Genomic DNA, 25334 nt, shown 5'->3' with positions numbered 1-25334 from the left:
AGTAGCTGGGACTACAGGCGAGCACCACCGTGCCCGGCTTAATTTTTGTGTGTTTTATAGAGACAGAGTTTCACCATGTTGCCCAGGCTGGTGTCGAACTCCTGAGCTCAAGCAGTCTGCCTGTGTCAGCCTTACAAAGTGGTGGGACTACAGGCATGAGCCACCATGGCAGGCCAGAAATCACAATAAACTTATAAATTAACTTGAGAAGAATGATTGATGTCTTTATGATGTTGAGTCTTCCTATTCAAGAACAAAGTATACCTTCAGTAGCATATTAAAGTTTATCCTTGGCTGTATGCGGTGGCTCACGCCTGTAATTCCAACTCTTTGGGAGGCGGAGGTGGGCAGATCACCTGAGGTCAGGAGTTCGAGACCAGCCTGGCCAACATGGTGAAACCCCGTCTCTACTAAAAATGCAAAAACAAGTGTTAGCCAGGCATGGTGCGCCCCTGTAGTCCCAGCTACTCCAGAGGCTGAGGTAGGAGAATCACTTGAACCCAGGAGGCAGAGATTGCACTGAGTCAAGATTGCACTGCTGCACTTCAGCTTGGGCAACCAAGCGAGACTCTGTCTCAAGGAAAATAAATAAATAAAAATAAAGTTTATCGTTAAGGTTTTGTACATTTTTTTCAGTGTATGTCTTAGGTAGGTTCTTTTTTAATGTTAATGTAACCCAGGGACTTCTCTTCCATTGCATCTTCTAACTGATTACTTATGAAGTACCACATATGAAGGCTACTGCTGTCTGTATGTTAGTTTTTACCCTGCTCCTTTACTAAATTCCAATCCTTTGAGGTGTTGGATAAAAATATTTTTAACATTTTTCAAGTAACAGGCAGAGTCAAGGACTTGGTTTCTTTTCTTCCCCTCCTGTCCCCTCCCCTCCCCTTTTTTGAGACAGGGTCTCACTTCTTCGCCCAGGCTGGAGTGCAGTGGTGCAATCATGGCTCACTGCGGCATCTACCTCCCTGGCTGAAATGTTCCTCCCACCTCAACCTCCTGAGTAGCAGGGACCATAGATGCACAGCACCGTGGCTGGCTAATATTTTTGTTTTTTTTGTGGAGACAGGGCCTCCCCATGTTGCCCAGGCTGGTCCCAAACTCCTGAGCTCAAGCAGTCCGCTCGCCCTGGCCTCCTAAAGTGCAGGGATTATAAACGTGAGCTACTGCACCTGGCCTGAGAATCATGTTTTAACATGAAAATTGTTGGAGACACACGATATCTAAATAATAGCACCATAGTATACTTGACTAGCTTTTTAATTTTTTTTAAATATACGGGAAGGTAATAAGTAACAAAGTAATAATAGTGAATAGTTTAAGCTCAGTTAGTGAGCATAATTGAACAAACTTTCATTTGATAAAAATGATAGTTTTCAGTGGCTTTTTGTCTACCAAAAGGAGGTGCTTTTTAAATACATGCATCCAAGATAAAATGTAGAAAAATTTTCAGGTTTACTTTTCTACATAGATAAAATAATTTGTAACGACCTCTCCCAAATTTCAGCAACAGTCAGTGAATGTTTAGCCACAAATTTGCAGTTAATTATATAATCAGTTCTTAGGATTTTATGAACAAGTTCTATATTCTTTGTGCCTTATACCTAGTTGTAAGCAGTCATTCCATAATTCTTTTCCTGAAGTGGCTTGGTTAATGCCACACCAGAAACAGGTCACAGACAATAGTGCTGTAAGAAATGTGTGAGGAAAGAGGCACATGGAAAGTAGCTAGCTTGTGCTGGAGGAACTGGAAAAAAACCTCACATTGGAGACGACAGTTGAGCTGAATTCTTAACTGGAGTTGTAACAGGGAGAGGCCCTTACACGCAGACCACCTGTGTGGATTAAGATAAGACATAGAGTAATCTTTTAAAAGAACTATTATTTAGAAACCTGCTATATGCTACATGGTGCTGTGTTATACTGGGTTTGAGAAAGAATGGGAAGTGTTACAAGGATTCGGTGGTAGGAAATGAGGAAGATAGAAAGTTAGTGTTGGATCTGTTTTGGCTCTTTGGTCATACTTTTGTTTTTCTCAAAATGAATGCAGTGCCTGTCCCAGAAAATATCATATGAGAAGTGATTTCAAAATGCTGTAAGAGTCTGTTCCAGGGACTTGATCAAGTCTGAGGGCCCTGTGAGAAAGTCTCTCTGAGGAAGTTGCTTTCAAGCTGACACCTGAAGGATGAGGCAGAATTATCCCAGCTGGGATTTGGGAACTGGTGTTTGAGGCTGAGGACTAGCATGCATGATACACAGACAACCCAGAGTGGCAGAAGTGGGAGTGGTATGAGATGGCATCAGAGACGCAGATGCAGGGTCAAATCATTCAGAGCCTCCTAGACCATGTGAACACATGTATTATGCTGTGGAGATACTGTTTAATAGGCAGTCTGCTTTTTTTCCTGCAGTACCAAATATGCCCCAACAGCGGCAAGACCAGCATCATCAGAGTGCCATGATGCATCCAGCGTCAGCAGCGGGCCCACCGATTGCAGCCACCCCACCAGCTTACTCCACGCAATATGTTGCCTATAGTCCTCAGCAGTTCCCAAATCAGCCCCTTGTTCAGCATGTGCCACATTATCAGTCTCAGGTAAGGCTGGTAGGGCTAACTCTTAATTTTTGTACCATTTAAAAAAGCTTTTAATATGGTAAAGGGATTTTCCTTTATAATTTTTGCTTTTGTGTGATGGTAGGGTAGATAGATAAGGACTTGGGGACCCTTTTTAATATATATTCAAAGGTTACTGATCATTGTAACAGGTTCAGAGGAAACAGCCAAGAAAGATTTGAGAGTTTACAGTTGTTTCTGGAAATCTGGAAACCATGGAGTTAAAAATCTTAACTAAAGTCCGCTTGGCTCTGTTTGCCGTATTGATGTTCTTTCTTTATTTTTTGTTTGAACACAGCATCCTCATGTCTATAGTCCTGTAATACAGGGTAATGCTAGAATGATGGCACCACCAACACATGCCCAGCCTGGTTTAGTGTCTTCTTCAGCAACTCAGTACGGGGCTCATGAGCAGACGCATGCGATGTATGGTAGGAAGCACTTTGTTTGTCTTTTCCAGTGTGTGTGACTCTTCTTAATTAAGTTTCTGAAAACATACTCTAAGAATAACCTGACCTTTTATGACATTGAGGGTCAAGAATCTGAAGGAAAAGATGAACTCGTTTCTTTGCCTGACTTGCTTTTAAGTCTTGGCAAATAGTTTCTACTTCTGTACCTGGTCTTCAGATCTCTCTCCTGCTTTAACTAAAATGTAATGATGTTTATAATGGCAAAGCATCTTTGTGGAGAAAGGTACCTTTCTCCTCTTCCTCATCAGTATTATGCTTTGGTATATCCTATGACGTGCAAGAGAATTTTATAATAATAAAAGCATAAAAGCGTTTTCAGCATGAAAACATTCTGCTTCACTACTTGATCTGTGGGTCACGGGCATTCGTTTTTTTGTTTGTTTGTTTTTGTTTGTTTGTTTTTGCTGTTTGTTATAAAGATAATGCTGTGTTTCTACATCATGCTGTATTTTAAGTGGTTGAATATTATGTAATATTAGATATATTTTAGACATGATTCACACTTTATAACCAATGTAAACAGAATGCTGAAATGAAAATGAGAAGTATTTTATGTAAAACTAAGCAGTATTTATATGTGACAGTAATAAGCAAAAACCCATCTTCATTTTGTGACTAAACAGAGAAATTTGTGTAGATCAACTTAGCAACTGTCTAAAGTACCAAAATAACAGATTTTTCACTGTTGATAATTTAAAATTAAATGTCCACTTGTATATCTTATGATATAGAATTAATGGATTGCTTCAAATGTTTTTCAGAATATGCTTTTAAATAGTACTGATTTCATTAAGATGTTCTGAATATTTCTGAGAACTGTGGTGTCATTTAGTTTTCCTATTTGCATTTTTGGTTTTTTGGAGTAGGGGATAATTTTGGTTTATTTGTACAGTTGAAAAGTGTACTGCTACGAGAATGAGATTACAGTTACATGCAGCTACATTGACATTTCATTTTTAAAACCTCTTTTAAACTTTTTGAAATACTAAGAATATAAATTTTTTTTTTTTAAGTTTAGATGTCCTGAACAAGTATGTCTAGGCAAAACTGAGTTATTTAAGAATTTACAGGCTGGGCACAGTGGCTCATGACTGTAATCCCAGCACTTTGGGAGGCCAAGGCGGGTGGGTCATGAGGTCAGGAGATGGAGACCAGCCTGGCCAACATGGTGAAACCCCGTCTCTACTAAAAATACAAAAAATTGGCCGGGTGCGGTGGCACGCGCCTATAGTCCTGGCTACTCAGGAGACTGAGGCAGCAGAATTGCTTGAACCCAGGAGGCAGAGGTTGCAGTGAGCTGAGATCGCACCATTGCACTCCAACCTGGGCGACAGAACAAGACTCTGTTTTTAAAAAAAAAAAAGAATTTATAGATTTCAGGCTGGACGTGGTGGTTCACGCCTGTAATCCTAGCACTTTTGGAGGCCTAGGCGGGCAGATCACCTGAGGTCAGGAGTTCGAGACCAGCCTGGCCAACATGGTGAAACCCCGTCTCTACTAAAAATACAAAAATTAGCCGGGTGTGGTGGCAGGTGTCTGTAATCCCAGTTACTTGGGAGGCTGAGGCAGGAGAATTGCTTGACCCCAGGAGGTGGAGGTTGCAGTGAGCCGAGATTGCGCCACTGCACTCCAGCCTGAGCGACAGAGTGAGACTCCATCTCAAAAAAAAAGAAAAAAAGAATTTACAGATTTCTGGCAAACCCTCTTCTTGAGACTTTACTACTTTTCATATCACCTCTGTCCTTTTTAACAGAGTGTTAAAAGTTTTAACATTCTGTAGGTTAATGAGAATAGGACTTGGGCAGCAGCAATCATCCTTCCTATTACCTGTAACCCACAGCTTATGCTTTCTTCCTGGAGGTTCTTGTCTGTCATAAAGACTCACTGCTGATAGGAATTTGTACATCATTAAAGGTGTTTAGTTTTATAAAACTTAAGCCCAATCTTAATTTCCCACATTATCACTTTCAACTTTTTATTGTGGATTTTACATTTTAAATAAAAAATTGTGTGATTGCTACATTTTGGAAAACATTTTTTTCAAGAAGCCCATCCATAATTTAATTGTAAAAGATACTGACAAACTGACTTGGTTTATTATTTTGGTTATGACCCCATGTCATTTGACTTGTCTTTAGTTGTCTTAACCAGGACTGAATATGCGTGAAAAGGCATGATTGATTCATCACGCTGGCTTTTATGCAACTTGTATATATTTTAACAATTTTCCAGTTTGCTAAAGGCCTAGGTTAAAAGTTCATTATGATTGTTTGTACATTTCTGGTGAATACATCATGATTTAACAAGTGGAAAAACATCTCTTTCCTTCCGTTTTTTGGCATACTCCCCTTGGAATCAGATGTGAAACTTTTGAGCTAAAATTTCCATTGCATTTGGAGAGTAGATATTTGTGTACCAATGCTTTTGAGACATTGTAGCAATAATACTGTAATGTTAAGCAGAATCTTTCTTCCCATGTGTTCATTCACTGCCAACATCTGGCTTCATCTTTTAGATGAATGTTCATTTGTTTTGAAACAGCCTATAGGGTAAATACTGTGTTTGAGGTACGAATGATTTCGTAACTACTTCCCAGAACATGTCCATTTGAAGAGCAGTGGGGCTTTAGACCCCAAAGTCCATTTATGTGTGGGCAAATAGGAAATGTTGCAAATAAAACACAGCACTAGATCTAAAGTCCAGTGAAATCTGGAACGAACTAGTCATTAGAACCAGTTCTTTCATGCCAGGAGAAGGTTACTCAGCCAAATATGAACTGTTCTCCTGCAGTTTACACAGGTGGTATTTAATTGCTGTCTGTATGGAGGCAGGCTAGGAGCAAGGGTGTGGACTTATTGTGATTGTCACTAGTTAATCAAGATTCCCTTAGGGGTGCTTAAGACCCTAAAAAGGACACTAGGAGCTGGGCATGGTGGCTCACACCTGTAATCCAAGCACTTGGGGAGCTGAAGTGGAGGATCGCTTAGCTCAGGTGTTCAAGACCAGTCTCGGCAAGATGGGGAGATCCCATCTCTACCAAAAAAAAAAAAAAAAGAAAAAGTCTAGTCATGGTGGCATGTGCCTGTAGTCCTGCCTACCCGGGAGGCTGAGATGGGAGGATCACTTGAGCCCAGGACTTTGAGGCTACAGTGAGCTATGATGGCACCACTGTAATGCAGCCTGGGTGACAGAGCAAGACCCTGTCTCTATTTAAAAAAAGAAAACATCAGAAAGAATTGTTTTGTTCTGTGCCATCATAAGCCATAATTTGATCTGCTTAAGCACATTCTTCATTAAATCTTCAGTGGTTTATTTGAATTATTAGACTTTCAAAGCCTTATTATATCAAATATAAACAAAATTTGAAGTACATTCTTATAAACTATAACAAACTTACATAGAAGTGTTAATTTTATACTCATCTTCCCTGAAGAATTTATATTTTATAAATATATTAAATATATTGCCATAAATTTTCTCAAAGGAACCAAATACTTTGAGTATGAATTGTGCTTTTTTTAAGCTACATCCTATCTAGGTTTTTAAAACATTTAATGCAAACAGAACATGCACCCAGATGTTGGTGACAATTTTATGTCACCTTTTCTCATTCGTTGTTATGGCCATAGCCAAAGGCATTGAAAACATAAGACCACTAATGACTGCAAAATGAAATCCTGATTATTGTTTTTAAATTTTTAGTATGTTTAATACAAATATGCTAACATTACTGAACAGTTAAATTGATCAAATAGGAGAGTTATTTATTACATTCTAAAAAATTATTGACCTTGTACTCTTTCTAGCTATCTTAGAAAGGGCTTTTGTCAAAAACCTCATCTCTTTGATGTCTCTCTTTTTGTTTTTGTTTTTTTTTTGAGATGGAGTCTTGCCCTGTTGCCCAGGCTGGAGTGCGGTGGCACGATCTTGGCTCACCGCAGGCTCCACCTCCTGGGTTAACGCCATTCTCCTGCCTCAGCCTCCCAAGTAGTTGGGACTACAGGTGCCCGCCACTGTGCCCGGCTAATTTTTTGTATTTTGTTTAGTAGAGATCGGGTTTCACTGTGTTAGCCAGGATGGTCTCGATCTCCTGACCTCGTGATCCACCCGCCTCGGCCTCCCAAAGTGCTGGGATTACAGGCGTGAGCCACCGTGCACAGCCTCTTTTTTTTTTTTTTTTTTTTTTCCTTTTCTTTTTCTTTTTTTCCTTTTTGAGACAGAGTCTCGCTCTGTTGCCCAGGCTGGAGTGTAATGGCGCAATCTTGGCTCACCGCAACTTCTGCCTCCTGGGTTCAAGCAATTCACCTGCCTCAGCCTCCTGAGTAGCTGGGACTACAGGTGCCTGCCACCATGCCTGGCTAATTTTTATATTTTTAGTAGAGACCGGGTTTCACCATGTTGGTCAGGCTGGTGTTGAACTCCCGACCTCAGGTGATCCACCCACCTCAGCCTCCCAAAGTGCTGGGATTACAGGTGTGAGCCACTGCGCCTGGCCTCTTTGATGTCTCTTAATCTAACTTTCATCATTGCCTCTACCCCATCCCTTCTAAGAAGTTACTTTATTTATTTATTTATTTATTTATTTATTTATTTATTTTTTCCTATCACATCTATTCTTTTTTTTTTTTAAGGCAGTTTCACTCTGTCGCTGATTCTGGAGTACAGTGGCATGATCTTGGCTCACTGCAACCTCTGCCTCCCAGGTTCAAGTGACTTTTCTGCCTCAGCCTCCCAAGTAGCTGGGACTACAGGTGCGCGCCACCACAACCGGCCAATTTTTGTATTTTTAGTAGAGACGGGGTTTCACCATCTTGGCCAGGCTGGTCTCGAACTTCTGACCTCGTGATTTGTCTGCCTAGGCATCCCAAAGTCCTGGGATTACAGATGTGAGCCACCACGCCCAGCCTCACATCTACTCCTCTAATTCATCTAATTTTGTTTTATGGTGATGCTTTGACCTTTCAGAAAGAGTAATAAACTTTTCTAACTAGGACCATTAGGAAGAGTTAGATCCAGAATCCTGTTCTGGTTTGTTTTTGGTAGTTTAATGCAGATTAGTAAGATAAGTAAGAAAATACAGTAAGTAAAAAAAAAAAAAAAAAAGTGAAAAGCATCCATAATCCCTCCGCCTGACAACTGCCTTTTAACATTTTGTGTATATCCTTCCAGGTGTATTTAAATTCACTCATATGCCCTATCCCTTTATGCAGACATGTTTTAATAAGAAATGATAATATTCATGTTTATATTTTTGCAATGTTCCTAAATTTTTGGATCCATTGCTAGATGATCTTTCAGGATAATGACATCTCCATTAGTAATGTTTTGCAAAATTGTGTGTCTATTGAATTAAACTTGGTAAATATTGTTTCATTTTGGTACATGATTTATATCAAGGTTGTTCAGTAGAATGCCATGTTGGTCTTTTTATTAGATAATGATTTTATTCCTTTCACTTTTAAGCAAGTCAGCATGACAACTTGACACCTAAGCTAAGTACAGAAGAACAGTGTCTTCCGGTTTAGTTCTTTCTTTTAAAATTCTGTAACAATGTTTAAAGTGCTTGTCATCTCTTATAAAAATAATTATGCATGAATACAAAAAGAAATTACTAATATGTCAACCTTTCCAGAAAATTCGGAAAATGCACACCTCAAAAGGCTAATTTACCTTTCTATTTCCCAAATTCAGCATGTCCCAAATTACCATACAACAAGGAGACAAGCCCTTCTTTCTACTTTGCCAGTGAGTTGGGTTTTTTATACTAATTTTTAATTGTACAGTAAAACACTTTTTAAAGAATACATGTTAAGGGTGTAGACTTGTTGAACTGTATTTTCCTTGTGCCAGTCAAATTATTGAAAGTATTTATATCTGTAAATAATTCAGTTTTTAAAATGGAAATATAATGCAGTTTAATAAGGCTGGAGTTAATGAAAAATGGAGTTGTTTCAGAAATCAATTTTTGCATACCAAGCAAATGTGACTGGGAAATGCCTAATAATTTCCTTGTTCAGAGAAACTTTTCCTAAACAGCTTTATACATGCACGCACGTATACACGTACACACACACCCCAAGCCACAAGCTTGGTAAACACTTAAAATGTTTGTTTATATTTTGATAAGAAGAAATTTATGCCTACCAGGATTTTTAATTGAATAGGATTGATGAAATACTAAGGGAAAAACTTTTCAGTCCTGTGCATGGCTGAAGGTTTTAAATATTCAGGAAGGGCCGGGCACGGTGGCTCACACCTATAATCCCAGCACTTTGGGAGGCTGAGGCTGGTGGATCATCTGAGGTCAGGAGTTCAACACCAGCCTAGCCAACATGGTAAAACTCCATCTCTACAAAAAATGCAAAAATCAGCTGTGTGTAGTGGCATGTGCCTGTAATCCCAGCTACTTGGGAGGCTGAGGCAGGAGAATTGTTTGAACTCTGGAGGCAGAGGTTGCAGTGAGCCGAGGTCATGCCACTCCAGTCCAACCTGGAAAAATAAAATAATCAGGAAGCAGACCCCTCAGGATGTCTTCAACTCTTAAGCACAAGAGATCATGACCTCTCAGGTCATTATCTTGGACAGCACGGGTGCCCTCTCCCCACCTGGCAAAAAGTACAGAAATGGTTGCTCCTTCATGGAGAAAGTCTGGGCAGAGCTTTCTTTCGGAAATGAACTTGTAAGGTACATTTTTCCTATTGGTAGGGCAATTTGTAAAAATAAGGGCCGGATGCGGTGGCTCACGCCTGTAATCCCAGCACTTTGGGAGGCCGAGGTGGGTGGATCACTTGAGGCCAGGAGTTCGAGAACAGCCTGGCCAACATGGTGAAACACTATCTCTACCAAAAGCATGGTGGTGCGCACCTGCAGTCCCAGCTACTTGGGAGGCTGAGGCACAAGATTTCCATGAACCCTGGAGGTGGAGGTTGCAGTGAGCCAAGATGGCACTACTGCACTCAGGCCTGGGCAACAGAGAGAGACTCTGTCTCAAAAAAATAAAAATAAAAATAAGGCTAGTCTCTTGGACTTTGGTATTTAAATGGGAAGAGTACTAATATTTGTAGAAATCCTTTAGAAATTTGTGCCATTAATATTGTCACCTTGTATGAAATATTGTATTCTAGAGGATATTAAGGATTCAGATTTTATGTTAGGTACAACATTTTGAGTTATTTTGGGGTGACTCAATGTCTGACTCTACTAAATGCCATATTAGCATTTAAAATGCATTTGACCTTAAATATTTGTTAATTATACCATGACTTGGTATCCAAAAATAAACTGATACATACATACATACATACATATGTATATGTGTGCATATATATATTATGTATTTGGTGCTAGGAAATGTTAAATTTAATCCTTTAATAGATGCTCTTTAAAAAGAAGTCTTGCTGTATGTATATACTATTAAAGGGGAAACTATGTCTGTGATTGTAGTGTGTAAAAGATAGTGTCAATTGGTGATTTTATTATGTACTCAATTTGAGGTCTCAAATGTAGTTATCCTCACCATCTTACTGTCTCTGTTAGTAGTTTGGTGTCGTTTTCCTGGTAAGTAGCTAAAAGGTCCTTAATCATTACACCTAAGCCTTAATTGCCTTAGCACAACTTCCCTTAAAAGGGAGTATCAGTACTTTTTAAAAGAAACTAACAGTTGGGCTGCTAATTTAATTTGCTGCTTCATTTTCCCCTGTTCTAAGCCATTTTGTGATGGTTTGGTCAAGTTGCCTTTTATTCCCCTTCTGGAGTTTTCAGCTTTCCTTCACTTCCCTTTTTCTGAATTTAACATCAAATTTACAAGTTGGAAGATTTTGTTTTATTTTTAAAGTTTTGCAGTGCTGGTGATCTCCTATGACTTGTGCATCCAAAGTCAAAATGACAAAACCTAGTAACAAATTAAACACACAGCTTTATGTACTGAATTTGCTTCAGTGAGATCACAGCTGAGGAAACTAGTTCTGGAATGTGGTTAGTGTTATTAAGGATTTTTGACTGATCATATGTTTAGAATCTTAAATATTTATGTCAAGGAACACTGAGTGGGAAACTTCTGGACTATGTCTGGACCAAAGAAGCATATGTCTTTGATTATCTTTAATCCAAAAGATTTTATGAAGACTTCTTAAGTTTTATAAATAGAAGTTTAACTGATGAATAAATCAGAATTACAAAGAAAATTCACTTTATTTTTAACGTCTCTGGGATCTTTAGCCAGAATGAGCATGTATAACAAAAGCAGTGAAATAATATGCATGGGTTAGAACCCACGGCCCTTCCCGCTGCACTCTCCTTTTCCCTGACTCTCCTGTGTTTTTTCCTTGTTTACCTTATCTTGGTTCCTTTTATGATTATTATTATTTTTTTTTTTTTTTTTTTTTTTTTGAGATGGAGTCTCGCTCTGTCATCCAGGCTGGAGTGCAGTCGCGCAGTCTCGGCTCACTGCAACCTCCGCCTCCTGGGTTCAAGCAATTCTCTGCCTCAGCTTCCAGAGTAGCTGGGATTACAGGCGCCTGCCACCACGTCCAGCTAATTTTTTTGTATTTTAAATAGAGACAGGGTTTCACCATCTTGGCCAGGCTGGTCTTGAACTCCTGACCTTGCGATCACCGGCCTTGGCCTCCAGTTCCTTTCTTGTCTCTCTTGTCTTCCAAGCTATTTTTTTCATTGACTTTTAAATTTTCTTCCTACCCCACTTTGTATCACTCTTACTTAACTGGCCTATCAAGGAGCCGAACTGTATTTTTGTTATGAGTATTGATTTAAAGTATAAGTTTCACATTTCTCCCAATTTATTATTATTATTATTTATTTTATTTTATTTTATTTTATTTTTTTTTTGAGACGGAGTTTCACTCTTGTTGCCCAAGCTGGAGTGCAATGGCGTGATCTCAGTTCACTGCAATCTCCGCCTCCCGGGTTCAAGCTATTCTCCTGCCTCACTCTCCCAAGTAGCTGTGATTACAGGCGCCGCCACCATGCCCAGCTAATTTTTGTATTTTTAGTAGAGACGGGATTTCCCCCTGTTGGCCAAGCTGGTCTCGATCTCCTCGCCTCAGGTGATCCTCCCACCTCGGCCTACCAAAATGCTGAGAAGGGAAATATTTCTAATTAACTTTTTAAATTTTGTTTGCAATATGTGATACATATTTTACACATCCTTTGTGATTTTTGTTCGTCTTGTTTTTAATCAATGCCTTGCAGTTTACTGGTATTTAGGTGGGGAAAGGATTTTGTTTTTGTTTTTTTAAACAAAGCCTATGTACATTCATTCAGCTTGAGTATTTGTGCTATGCATGCAGATTAGTTATAGATCAGAACACTGTATTATAGTCTTTAAATATTGGTAAACTTAAATTGCAGAGATGCCTTTTAAAAATGCATAGTAAAAATATTTCATCTTTACTTTTCTCTTCAAATGATTTCAAGATTTTTATATTTTTCCAGTTGATGAATAACTTAATTATGAGACTTCATAGGCATAATTATTTTCTATATTTATTATTACTTTTTAATATTCTTAGTACTTTGCTTAGAAGGTAATTAAACATGAAATTTACAACTTTTTAGTACAAAATTTCTTGAATAAAGTTAAAAAAAAACCCTCTGAGATTCTGTACTGTATCTTTATGAACCTCCATGAACAGAATTTGGGATTTGGGAATTGCTTTTCCTTAGACAGATTTAGTATTGCTACAAATGACATTTTTAAGAGGCTGAGGTGGGGGTAGGGGTTAGTGCTAATAGTTTAACAGTAGGGGACCATGGACAACTGTAGACATCACTATCCAGTAGAACTTTTGGTGGCAAGGCACGGTGGCTCACGTCTGTAATCCCAGCACTTTGGGAGGCCAGGATGAGTGGATCACCTGAGGTCAGGAGTTCAAGACCAGCCTGACCAACATGGTGAAACCCCGTCTCTACTAAAAATACAAAAAAAGTTAGCCAGGCGCGCATTTGGTCCCAGCTACTCAGGAGGCTGACACAGGAGAATCACTTGAACCCAGGAAGCGGAGGTTGCAGTGAGCTGATATCATGCCACTGCACTCCACCCTAGGCAACAGAGCGAGACTCCATCTCAACAACAAAACTGTGCTGTCTACCGTAGTAGCTGCTTAGCTACAAGGGGCTTTTTTATTATTGAAAGACCAATTTTTAGGCTGGGTGCAGTTGCTCATGCCTGTAATCCTAACACTTTGGGAGGCCAAGGTGGGCGGACCACTTGAGGCCAGGAGTTCGAGACCAGCCTGACCAACATGGTGAAACCCCGTCTCTACTAAAAATACAAAAGTTAGCCAGGTAACCCCAGCTACTCGGAGGCTGAGGCAGGAGAATCACTTTAACCCAGGAGGCGGAGGCTGTAGTGAGCCAAGATTGCGCCACTGCACTCCAGCCTGGGTGACAGCAAGACTGGGTCTCAAAAATAAACAAACAGGGCCAGGTGCAGTGGCTCATACCTGTAATCCCAGCACTTTGGGAGGCCGAGGCAGGTGGATCACTTGAGTCCAGTAGTTCGAGACCAGCCTGGCCAACATGGCAAAACCCATCTTTACTAAAAATACAAAAATCAGCCAGGCATGGTGATGCTTGACTATAGTCCCAGCTACTCGGGAGGCCGAGGCAAGAGAATCGCTTGAACCTGGGAGACGGAGGTTGCAGTGAGCCGAGATGGCACAACTGCATTCCAGCCTGGGCAGCAAAGTGAGACCCTGTCAAAAATAAAATAAATAAATACATTTTTAAGATGAACGTAAGATTTTTACAAAAACAAACAACAAACTCGGGTTCGAAATTTACATCAAATCTTTTAGACCAAGTCAGTGCCTATACAACTTGGGGGAGCTGGAAGTAAACTTAATGAGTATGATGATGATGGAGGGCCTGTTAATAAGCCAGCAAGTTAGAAAAAAAGGACTGTCTTCATAGACTCATGAGACTGAAGCTCAGGAATTGTTCATTGTTTGTACGTTTGTTCTAGCTCCCAGAAGACATTCACTACCCTTAAAAACATTCAGAGAATATGTTGCCACAGTTTTCTTGTTAAAATGTTCTGGCATATGTTAATTCCTACAGTCTGGAAAATTTTCCCAGTGTATAAACAAAGCTACTGTGTCCAGTCTAAACTGGGTATGAAGGAATATTAATGCCAGCTCTGGCATTGGCAGTGGATGCACAGGTGATCCTAGAACTGGCTCTTTGCCTTGCCCTTTCCTCTACTAAGAGATGGCTTTGCATCTCGAGATGTGACTGGGTTGGAGAGTTGGTGGCCCTTAGTCCTACAACACCTAGCTTTATAGAACTGCTCCATGTGCCTTGCCTAACCCTCTGCACACCATTTACATGGAATATACCCAGAATCATCTAGTCATCTATGCTGGTGACTCGGCAGCCTTGCTTACCAGACTGCTGGAGCTAGGGTGCCTGGTCCCAAAGCTGTGCTTGCTTCTCTCCCCAATCAGTCCTGCATATGTCTGTGTTCGCTAACACGTTATATGAAGAATGTGGGGAACTATTTTGGGATCATTTCTGTGTATGAGCTTATTATCTTGAGGGATTTTAGGATTAATTTCTCAAGAGAGGGCTGGGAACTATGCCTTGCTAGAATTGTCTTGAGAACGCTCTGTTCTCAGCTCATTGCCACATGGAGGTTAGTTTTGTGTCATCAGTGTGCTGTTCATAGTCACTGGAAGCAGTGAACACATCCTACTCTGCTTCTGATTCTCCAATTACTGTTTTTGAAACACATGAACAGGCTGGACACGGTGGCTCACGTCTGTAATCCCAGCACTTTGGGAGGCTGAGGTGGGCGGATCACTTGAGGTCAGGAGTTTGAGATCAGTCTGGCCAACATGGCAAAACCCCATCTCTACTAAAAATACAAAAATTAGCCGGGCGCGGTGGCTCACGCCTGTAATCCCAGCACTTTGGGAGGCTGAGGCGGGTGGATCACAAGGTCAGGAGATCGAGACCATCCTGGCTAACACAGTGAAACCCCGTCTCTACTAAAAATACAAAAAATTAGCCGGGCGCGGTGGCGGGTGCCTGTTGTCCCAGCTACTCAGGAGGCTGAGGCAGGAGAATGGCGGGAACCCGGGAGGCGGAGCTTGCAGTGAGCCGAGATCTGGCCACTGCACTCCAGCCTGGGCGACAGAGCAAGACTGTGTCTCCAAAAAAAAAAAAAATACAAAAATTAGCCAGGTGTGGTGTGGCATGCCTGTAATCTCAGCTACTCGGGAGGCTGAGACAGGAGAATTGCTTAAACCTGGAAGGCAGAGTTTGCAGTGAGCCTGGGCAACAGAGTGAGTGAGACTCATATCTCAAAAAAAAAAAAAAAAAAAAAGACATGAAGAAATGGTTTTTGTACCAAGGTTTGGCCCATGCTGCGATTCACAAAGAATTGGCTTTCAGTTCTTATCTTTATTTTGACTTAAACTGGCCCATCATGTTGTCCTTTGAAGTTACTCTAATAAATTTCTTTCTAAAGGGCTGAGGCACTCAGAAGGGAGTTTACTTTTCTATATTTTATAAAGCAAAGGTGGGAGATCCTCCATTAGGGCCTGGGAAGTAAACTGAATGGCAGAGGGGCTGCTGTGATTAGCTGAGAGAGATTGTGGGCCTTCGGCCCTGATGATAGATCCCTGGCCCTGCCACATACCATACACAGTGCCCACACCCCCCCACCACCACACCCAATGCAGTCTGTGCCCTCAGGACATTGCTCCAGGGCAGTAGCATGGTGAGGTTAGCCAGATGGTGGCCTTGAGCTAAAGAGTGTGCGCCTAAAATGCACTTGTTTGAGTAGTTTCTGCCTGTGCCTTCAAGTCGTGTTTTTGGGAAAACCTAGTGACTGTTGAGAGTAAAAGCAAACTAATTTGATTTTAATATCATATGTAGAGCTGTATTATATGTATTATATGAACCAAATTCTAGTCTGTTAAGCAATAGCTACACTTATTTTTTCAAGACAATGGATGGTTTAAATGGAGTCACCTATAGAAATTGGTAGTGGCGTGAGTTATGCATTGTAACCATCAAGAAAGTTCAGTTGATGAAGAGTAGAGGAGCGATGCAGGTTGTCACACATCGGTTGTGTACATGCTCCTTTTTCTTTCACTTTAGTTTCCACGGGCTCCCTTGCTCAGCAGTATGCGCACCCTAACGCTACCCTGCACCCACATACTCCACACCCTCAGCCTTCAGCTACCCCCACTGGACAGCAGCAAAGCCAACATGGTGGAAGTCATCCTGCACCCAGCCCTGTTCAGGTAAGGGCAACTCAGAGGTCTGCATGGAGTGGCTTCCTCATCCTAGTATCTGAGTGCTTTCTTCAGGTGCCAGGTATTGCATCGTCAGAACACATGGCATGTCCACTCTCATGAAGATGGATACAGCTGTGCCCCTGGGGTGGTTCCTTTTTTTAAGAATCACATTTAAGATACATATTGATAATAGGTGATTGGATAAGCTCTGGAAACTTGCGTTAATGAAAAATCAAATTTAGCATAAGGTTCATAAGGCAAATTCCTATTTGCTTGGGACTTTTAAATTTTAATTAAGGTTTATGTGATGAGGTTATTTTCCTATGAGCTTCTTGAATTATGTTTGCTAATGGAGGTAAAGACTCTTTGATATTTGTCAGTTCCCTGGGGCAGTAGTCTTGTTTAACTTTAGTATGCTCAGAAGCTTCTAACTGCCAGGCTGAGAATCAGGCTTCTGTACCCCAGAAAGGAATGTCCAGATGGGAGGCACCTCCAGCCTTGCTCTTACCATCCTGTACATTCCCCTGTACTCTCCATTGCCCCTCATCATAGGCCCACGTGTGCAAAGCTCAGCTTTGTGAGTATCCCTTGGCTGCTTTTCATTAAAGAAGTTTTCCTCTCAATTCTTTCCTGTCGCTTTGCAGCACCATCAGCACCAGGCCGCCCAGGCTCTCCATCTGGCCAGTCCACAGCAGCAGTCAGCCATTTACCACGCGGGGCTTGCACCAACTCCACCCTCCATGACACCTGCCTCCAACACACAGTCGCCACAGAATAGTTTCCCAGCAGCACAACAGACCGTCTTTACGATCCATCCTTCTCACGTTCAGCCGGCGTATACCAACCCACCCCACATGGCCCACGTACCTCAGGTAAACCAGCTTTAGCCAACTTTCTGTGAAGGCCAAGTAGAATGTGAAGGTTATCAGTAAGCAGCTAGAGGCTCTCCCAGCTAGGAAACCCTGTGTGTCATGCCATTTGCCTGTCTCCCTTTCCCGCTCAAATACACGTGATCTGGCCCTAAGGGAATGTTTGTGTGGTTTTGTCATGGGATCAGTGAAGGTGCTGATTGGTCAGTCCTTTAGTTTTCCAACGGAGACCTTAAAAATATCTTTGACTCTGGAATGCAACCCAGTCCTCCTTTCCTTTCTGTGTCTGCTTTGCTACGTCTATATAGCCTCACTACTCTATATATGTGTACATATATATTCCCCTCTACACACTTACCTCGGAAGCCAGGCGGGGATGATGGCCTTCACAGAGTCTCAGCTCTCCGAGGTGACTACTGGGGCCTGTCAACTTGATTGTTACTCACATGAGTTCCAGACACATCTCTCCAATTGTTTTCCCTGGTTATTCATATATCTGCTTTGACCATAAGTTGTACTCTTGAGAGGGCTTGGCCTTGGACATTGGTGCAGTGTAACTAGAAGCTGGAAGCACCCAGGTGGTCCCATTTTTCTTGAAGAGCAGCCCTGGAAGCACTTGGGAGCTCACCTCCAGTGTCAGCTGCTCCAGGTGAAAGGTGTGCTTGCCATCTCCGTGGTTGCTGTTTGCATCAGCTGCTGACAAGGTCCCTGCACTCCAGGGCCCAGGGGATTGTCTTAATGAGGAGAAGGAGCTGCACTGAAGTTGGGCTCTAACGCTGGCCTTGAGGCCCTCCCTGGGGCTGTTACGGGTGAATTGGCTGTATTAGATGTCTCTGCTACTTCATAACAGAACTCTCTGAGGCGGGTCTAAGTGAGACCTGCCACAATGAATTCCATTTCCTGTTAAATAGTGCGCCAGTGAGGCTCTGGCAAGGTGTGGGCTAGAGATGCGACTCAGTTGGATCTATCTCTCAGAAGGCTACCTTGTAAGTAGAGTTCCACAGCTCTGGGAAGTTTGGGCGTCCTCACCCTGCAAAGTTTAGGTTCTGTGGTGTAGCGCACTGCAGTTGATTTGCTTTTTGATAGTGGGGAGGGAAGCCGGTTTGGTCCGTGGCGGCCAGCGTGGTTTGGTGGAGTCAGCTTCATAAGAGCTGGGGTCCTGTAGGTGTCTAGCAGAGGCTGGTGGCTAAGTAGGCATGTGAACTTACATGTAAGTCAGGGATCCCTAATACCTCACTGTGTTTTTGTGCTGAAAGGGCAAAAAGGTTAACACAGGGAAGCTCAAATATGCCATGTACCCATTTGAATACGTGAGAGTAAAAACGGCATTTCATCCAAGGCTCATCATAGTCTAGAACAGTGCACAGTGTGGGAAAAAGGAAACAAGGGCTCTTCCTGGCCCTGCCAACCCCCTGCAGAGCTGGAATCCAGCTAGTTTGGGCTGACTAAAATCACCTTTCCAATTTGACAGTGAGTGAGACCAGGTTGAACTTGGTACAGAGACACTGGGCTGGCCCAGATCTTCCAGGTTACTCCTTTCCATCTCACTGGAGCCATTAAAAACTCCAACTCCTCCTGCTCCATCAGCATCTCTCTCAGAGAGTCACGGGGGCCTAAGAGTCTCTTTTCACTGCCTGGTGAGCAGGCCAGAAGCAGAGGGAGAGAGGCAAATGAACAGAGGTCCAAGTAATTCACATACTGGACTGTGACAGTCTCTGCTTATTAATGTAGTAATCTGCTTTCCTGTTTGAAAGGGATGTTATCTGCAAAATTGCCTCAGGCCCCACATGGCAGCCTGATTCTGAAGCATCATTGAATCTTGTATGATATTGAGAAAGCTGCCCTTGGATCCGGTGTCTAATCTTTGTGAAGATCTTACCCCATAAGTAGAATACAATGATCAGAAATGTCAAGGGCTAGGACAGCACAGCCCTGACTTCTACCTAGGCTCACTTGGTGCCTGCTCCCTGACCCTTCCTTGCAGGATCTACCCAAAGGTGAAGCACATCTTCAGGTCAACAGATAATCTACTAGAGACTGTCCCCAGAGAACAGAACTGGGCCCTGAGGCCCACCGTTGCCCTTTCCTGAGAGTCCCAGCCCAGTGAAAGGAACACAGTTGACATGTTGTTGAAGCCGGAGATGTTGCCTGTATGCGTAAAAGAGCTCTCTGTTTCAGGCTCATGTACAGTCAGGAATGGTTCCTTCTCATCCAACTGCCCATGCGCCAATGATGCTAATGACGACACAGCCACCCGGCGGTCCCCAGGCCGCCCTCGCTCAAAGTGCACTACAGCCCATTCCAGTCTCGACAACTGCGCATTTCCCCTATATGACGCACCCTTCAGGTGAGGCGTGTGTGTGCAGGGGCCGCCGGGGCACCCCAAAGCATTCTGCTCGCACAGGTGGAATGGCAGGCAGGGCCAGTGCTTCAAGCCCACATTTGAGAACAAGCAAGACCCATCCAGGAGTGTGCACAGGAGGGACTGTGACGATCAGTTTAGCATCAGGGCCTGAGGCTTCCGGGAGCCGAGTCTGTGTGTGTTCTGATGGTATACAGGATTTGGCTTGATGAGAAGCAGCAGCAGCAGCATTCTGTGTAGCTGATGCATGCCTAGGACTCAGTTGGCCTTCCTTGTTATGATAGGCTGGACAGGGCAGTGTTTTCCTTCCTGAGTCCCAAAAGTCTGACATGTGGGGGGTTATTACCATGGCAGAGTTTGATTGTAGCTCTGGAGAAGATACTGCTGAGAAAGCGCTGTGGATGGACTGGCTTTGAGTGTAGCGTTAGCCCCAGCCTATGCCCTGACCAGGGGAGAGCGCCCTGTGATTGTGCTCTACTACTTGATGGCTGCCATGGCGATACTTCACAGTCTGACCTGTTATTCTGAAAGCAGTACTGGTGCTTGGCTAATATTTGGGGAGGGGGTTTGTTAAGGCCTTTTTTTCTAACCCATGAACAAGTCTTCTGGGAGTTTTACCTGAAGTGGTTTTACGTCTGACTGGTTTGTTTCTACCCACCCACCCAACCCTCCCCACTTTGGTGCAGATGGGAGGGGGGAAAAGCGAATTCAATTTTGAGTCTTGTTCAGCTAGCACGAGGATAGTTTACAATCATGTGCTGCAGAGACACTAGGCTGATGTGTAGTGTTGCCAGTTTTCTGTTTCAATGTTCGCTTTTCTTTTTACAGTACAAGCCCACCACCAACAGCAGTTGTAAGGCTGCCCTGGAGGAACCGAAAGGCCAAATTCCCTCCTCCCTTCTACTGCTTCTACCAACTGGAAGCACAGAAAACTAGAATTTCATTTATTTTGTTTTTAAAATATATATGTTGATTTCTTGTAACATCCAATAGGAATGCTAACAGTTCACTTGCAGTGGAAGATATTTGGACCGAGTAGAGGCATTTAGGAACTTGGGGGCTATTCCATAATTCCATACGCTGTTTCAGAGTCCCACAGGTACCCCAGCTCTGCTTGCCGAAACTGGAAGTTATTTATTTTTTAATAACCCTTGAAAGTCATGAACACATCAGCTAGCAAAAGAAGTAACAAGAGTGATTCTTGCTGCTATTACTGCTTAAAAAAAAAAAAAAAATCAAGACTTGGAACGCCCTTTTACTAAACTTGACGAAGGTTCAGTAAATTCTTACCGTCAAACTGACGGATTATTATTTATAAATCAAGTTTGATGAGGTGATCACTGTCTACAGTGGTTCAACTTTTAAGTTAAGGGAAAAACTTTTACTTTGTAGATAATATAAAATAAAAACTTTAAAAAAATTTAAAAAATAAAAAAAGTTTTAAAAACTGATCAAGTTAGTGTGTGTCTGTATAAGCTACTTCTACTGTAGGATACTTAATATCAAAGCAGGTGCACTAAGGGTGTGTTTTTAATATCCCGGAAGGTAGCTGTCAAATGATTTTTCTTCTTCACCTTTAGTTCTGGTTCAAGGTGTCTCTAGAAAAAGACAAGACTCAGCTATTCTCTTTGGTGGATTAGAGATCTGCTTCAGGAGGAGGAAGGTTGGCCAGAGTTGGGCAGCACTGAAATTCCACATCCTCGAGCTGGCACCAATTCTGTAAGCTTCCTTTTTAATATCTCCTGAACCAAAATGAGTGTCATTAGCTGGAAGTTCCCAATTCAGGCATTTTCCTATTTTACCAGTAGGGGGCAGGAGACACTCAGAAAAAAAATGCAGTAAAGAAATCCAGAGGGCATGAAGGCTGAAAAGACACAAAGATGTACAAAGCTGCTTATTGACATAGATGGACTCATAAGCATTTGTTAATATTCCCAGATTGCAGTGGGGAGGACAAAGGGAAGAGCAAGTATTTGGGCAGGGCAAGGATTTTGTAGAGAGACCATGGTCTTAATTGAGCCTTTAAATATTGTGACAGCAAATCAAGATTCTGAAAACTTTTTAATTCACATATAGCAATTTGTACATTATAGCAAAATTTGCATTATTCAAGAATAAGTTACTTGTACAGTACATAAAACAATACATAAAAATTTGCCAAATACCTTCTGCCTATAATGATACAAGATGAATCCACTTTGTTATCACAATGTGCTGTATATTCTAACCAAATACAGGATGTCAGATGTGTCCTTGTTAATATACTCGCAAGTTCCTCTAGCTTGTGGGAGATGTTAGAGCTAACACATTTGCAGTAAGGGACTTAGCCCTGAATAGAAAGCATGAAGGAATCTCAGGCAACCCTCAGGGATGAGTCCAAGGCCTTAACTTTAGGTTAAGAAACTGTTATGTAAAAATAGTGTTCTCTGGCCCAAGATTTTAATGATTGCTATTCCTTTTTCCTACGGTCCAGAAATGATCAAAGGCAGAAGATTTATACCAGATAAAGCCATATGGATTGCTGGTCTAAAATTCAAGGCAGGTTAGTTGACTTAATTCTTTGGTGCTGGTGACTGTTAGTTTGTAAAAGTTCAATAAAGTCAGATGAAGGAAGTGATGGTGCCGGGAGCTGTCAAGCTCTACTGGTGGGGTCTGTAATTAGAGCTAACTGGAGGGATCATGATGTCTACTGTCCAGTTTGGTGCTGAGCCATGGCTCTCGGTAGAAGTTGCTGGCTGGGGCCTGGTCGGGACTAGAAGGAGAGTGGTGGGATGTGCTGTGCCTATGGTGGGCTAGCTGCAGCCAGTGGGGTGCCTGCCCCACACTGCTGCCCACCCCTTCATCAGCTGGGTCTGCTCCCGCACAAAGAAAAGGCGTTGGCTTAGTGTCACTTCTTCCTAGGGCCATGAGAGTTTTTTGTCAGCATGTATTTGAGCTGTCCTGGTAACTTGGACAAGTTTAGAAAGGAAGCAGTCTGGAGGTGGGTGCTTTCCAAATCTCTGCCACGGAATCTGAAGTTGTACTTTGCAGCCTGTTAGAGCTGCCAAGTTTGCTCTACCTGGTGTGCCTCTTGGCACCACCTGAGAGATGTGTGTAGAGAGGCTGCTAAGAAATGAGTGCCCCTGGCATGAAGACGTCATATCCCAGATGTTTAACTTCTGGCTGGAGGGAAGGAACTTAATTTGGTTCATTACCTACTGCCCTTTCCTGTGCGGAGGGGAGGACCAATGACTTTTGAGCTTTCTCCTTTAAAAAACTTCAGACTATTACTTACTCTTTTGGTTCACACTAGTTAGCATTCATTTTCCAGAGAAAGCTGCTTGACTTTGAGGAGATAAAGACAGGTGTCCTTAAAAATGGACTGCAAATCTGGATCAGTGTCAGGTCTGCTTTAGGGTCCATGAAATCACCCAGGAGTGTTGGTACTAAAGTGGTACAGACTGGGCATGGTGGCTCACGCCTGTAATCTCAGCACTTTGGGAGGCCAAGGTGGATGGATCACCTGAGGTCAAGCGTTTGAGACCAGCCTGGCCAACATGGCGAAACCCTGTCTCTACTAAAAATACAAAATTAGCCAAGCGTGGTGACTGGCGCTTGTAATCCCAGCTACTCGGGAGGCTGAGACAGAATTGCTTGAAACCAGGAAGGTGGAGGTTGCAGTGAGCCAAGATCGCACCACTGCACTCCAGCTTGGCTGACAAGAGTGAAACTCCGTCTCAAAAAAAAAAAAAGAAAGAAAAACAGTGGTGCAGAGGGGTTTGTTTCCCCACCCTCTGAAAGACCCAAAGAAAATTCTAAAAGCAGAAATCTGACCTCTTGGAGTACAGAGACTAAGTAGAAGGAGCAGAAACTAACCCTCCTGCCAGGCAGTCAGTCCTGTGAGTTTTAGGCCAAGGTTTCATTTTAGCCTCTGATTGATGTATCTGTAAAGCTGATCTAAACTCCCAGTTTCCTAGAAGCCACAGCCGTGAGCCTGGGGGTTGTACTGAATGGCTCTGCTGGCACCCAAGAGCAGCTGATTCCACTGTCACTGCCCCCTTGTTTCTGAGCCTCCAGACAAAGATTCTGGGAGGAGCCAGCCCCCCATGAATTGTATCACTTGTATAGATGGAGATTTGACTTCAGGACCTCCCTGGATGGTGGAGATTGTGTGCGCCCATGTGTGCATGGAGATACATTCTCAATCCAATGAAGCAGTAGCCAGCTGGAACAGAACACTGATTGTGGGCTATTAAAAGAGTTTCTCATTAGTTATGGCACCAGATTCCCAGCTTCCATTTTGGCTCAAAAAAGGAGCCCAAAACCCACTTGTGGGATAATTTAATAAGCCATTAGATGCTTGGAGGGCACCGAGCCAGCCTTGTTGTTGAAGGATTTACTAGAAAGGGCCCAGGAGTCCTTCTTCCTTTTTTGCTTGTTCTTCCCCCAACCCCAGTTAATTTAACTATCACTGTAAAGCTGCTGTAAACCAGAATCCAGTTTTTTGTTCGTAAGGCACCAGGGTAGAACTGTTCTTTGCCACCCTCCTATTTCAGTAATTGCCTGAATTTCCCTGAAAGGGTGACATACTTCACTTCTTGACATTTAGGAAGGACAGTGGCCGCTCAGCAGCAGTGACTGTCCCGAGGATGCAGTAGACAAGTCAGCGTGCTGGCTCAGACTGTGAATTAGGTAGGGTTTGCATAGCTCTCTCCGACTACAAAAATTGCATGGGTGTTAGTTGAAACAGTGCACTGAAATAAGCAGTGGTTTAGTTTTGAACCTGAATCCTTTAAAGAAATTAGTCTGAGGTAAAATGTTTAAAATCATTTTTGACCTTCAGCTTGTCCCTCTGACAGAGCTTTTGTCCTAAAGCTGAGAGTAGAAGCAGGATTAGGTGTGGTCATCTGTGGCATGGACACAGTAGACCTGCCACATGGACTGACGGTAGATGGGAGAACCGCTTATTAGTGTTCTGGGCTTCCTGATGACCCCCACTTCCCGTAGAAAGTCTGTCATCTGCTGTGACAGCGTCAGTGAAAAAGAGAACAAGTTTCCACTGCCAGCTCTGGCCCTCACCCCAACTCCTTTCTCTAAGAGTAACAGGGACTGGGCATAGGGACCCCGGGCAGGAGCTAGCGGCATCCTCTAACAAGAACTACATCTGTAAACAATAAGGAGAAAGCCAGGTGATAGATGAAACTTACAGGAGGGCCCTTCAACAGGCCTAATAGAAGGGTCACGTCCAAACTGGCACGAGCAGTTAACTGTGTCCCTTAAATCTCTCTCTGGAAGGAAGGAAAGATCAATTACATTCACAAGTTCACACTTCTGCCTGTGTTCCTCAAGGGCAGCTGTTGAGGCCTGGAATTCCTCTCTGGTCAGAGAGGTGTGTACTGATTGTCTATGGCCCGCAGGTGGCTCCGGGAGGATGAGTCCATTTCGTAGTCCGAGTCCCGGGCTCGATTCACAGGCTCAGGCTCCAGGTGCCGCAGGCTGTTGGCCAGTTCTTCGGGCGAAGGCACCAGGTGGAAGATCTGCTCGGGGGGTGAGGATCGCCCTGGGAGACCCTCTGGGCTGAGCCCCCGGGGACAGCCAGAAGAGCTAAGGTGGGGAAGGCCCAACTCTGAATCCCAGTGAGGAAGGGAGAAAGGGAACAGGACAGTGTTGCAGGAACCTAGGACAAGTGACCGAGAGAGACCACACCATCAGTCTTAAGGCAAGTGCTGACAGGACACAGAACAAGATCCCTGTACCCTGTACCTTGTCTGCAGC

At 42.9% G+C, this 25334-nt stretch overlaps 2 protein-coding genes across 17 annotated transcripts in view; one reads left to right on the top strand and one right to left on the bottom strand.

Annotated features, from left to right (window-relative positions):
• The window catches only part of ATXN2 (ataxin 2), a 155187-nt gene extending 134341 nt beyond the window's left edge, over window positions 1-20846 (top strand). For 7 of the 12 annotated variants that reach the window (XM_008004736.3, XM_037996519.2, XM_008004729.3 and 4 more), the window contains 7 exons: window positions 2415-2599; window positions 2916-3048; window positions 8779-8832; window positions 16210-16355; window positions 16994-17221; window positions 19397-19565; window positions 20409-20846. In XM_008004736.3, coding sequence (XP_008002927.3) covers window positions 2415-2599; window positions 2916-3048; window positions 8779-8832; window positions 16210-16355; window positions 16994-17221; window positions 19397-19565; window positions 20409-20437 — 944 coding nt within the window. In that variant the 3' untranslated portion in view covers window positions 20438-20846. Of the gene's footprint in view, window positions 1-2414; window positions 2600-2915; window positions 3049-8778; window positions 8833-16209; window positions 16356-16993; window positions 17222-18129; window positions 18205-19396; window positions 19566-20408 lie in introns of all 12 variants that reach the window. The other 5 variants (XM_008004734.3, XM_073021107.1, XM_008004735.3 and 2 more) reach the window with 3 other exon arrangements.
• A 776-nt stretch (window positions 20847-21622) lies between these two features.
• The window catches only part of SH2B3 (SH2B adaptor protein 3), a 46078-nt gene continuing 42366 nt past the window's right edge, over window positions 21623-25334 (bottom strand). For all 5 annotated transcript variants that reach the window (XM_008004725.3, XM_008004724.3, XM_008004726.3 and 2 more), the window contains one exon: window positions 21623-25236. In XM_008004725.3, the coding sequence (XP_008002916.1) occupies window positions 24941-25236 (296 nt within the window). In that variant the 3' untranslated portion in view covers window positions 21623-24940. The remainder of the gene's footprint in view (window positions 25237-25334) is intronic.

The sequence above is a fragment of the Chlorocebus sabaeus genome, chromosome 11 (assembly GCF_047675955.1).
Source record: "Chlorocebus sabaeus isolate Y175 chromosome 11, mChlSab1.0.hap1, whole genome shotgun sequence".
In the NCBI taxonomy this organism is placed as follows: Eukaryota; Metazoa; Chordata; class Mammalia; order Primates; family Cercopithecidae; genus Chlorocebus; species Chlorocebus sabaeus.
This window is presented reverse-complemented; position numbering and strand designations above follow the sequence as displayed.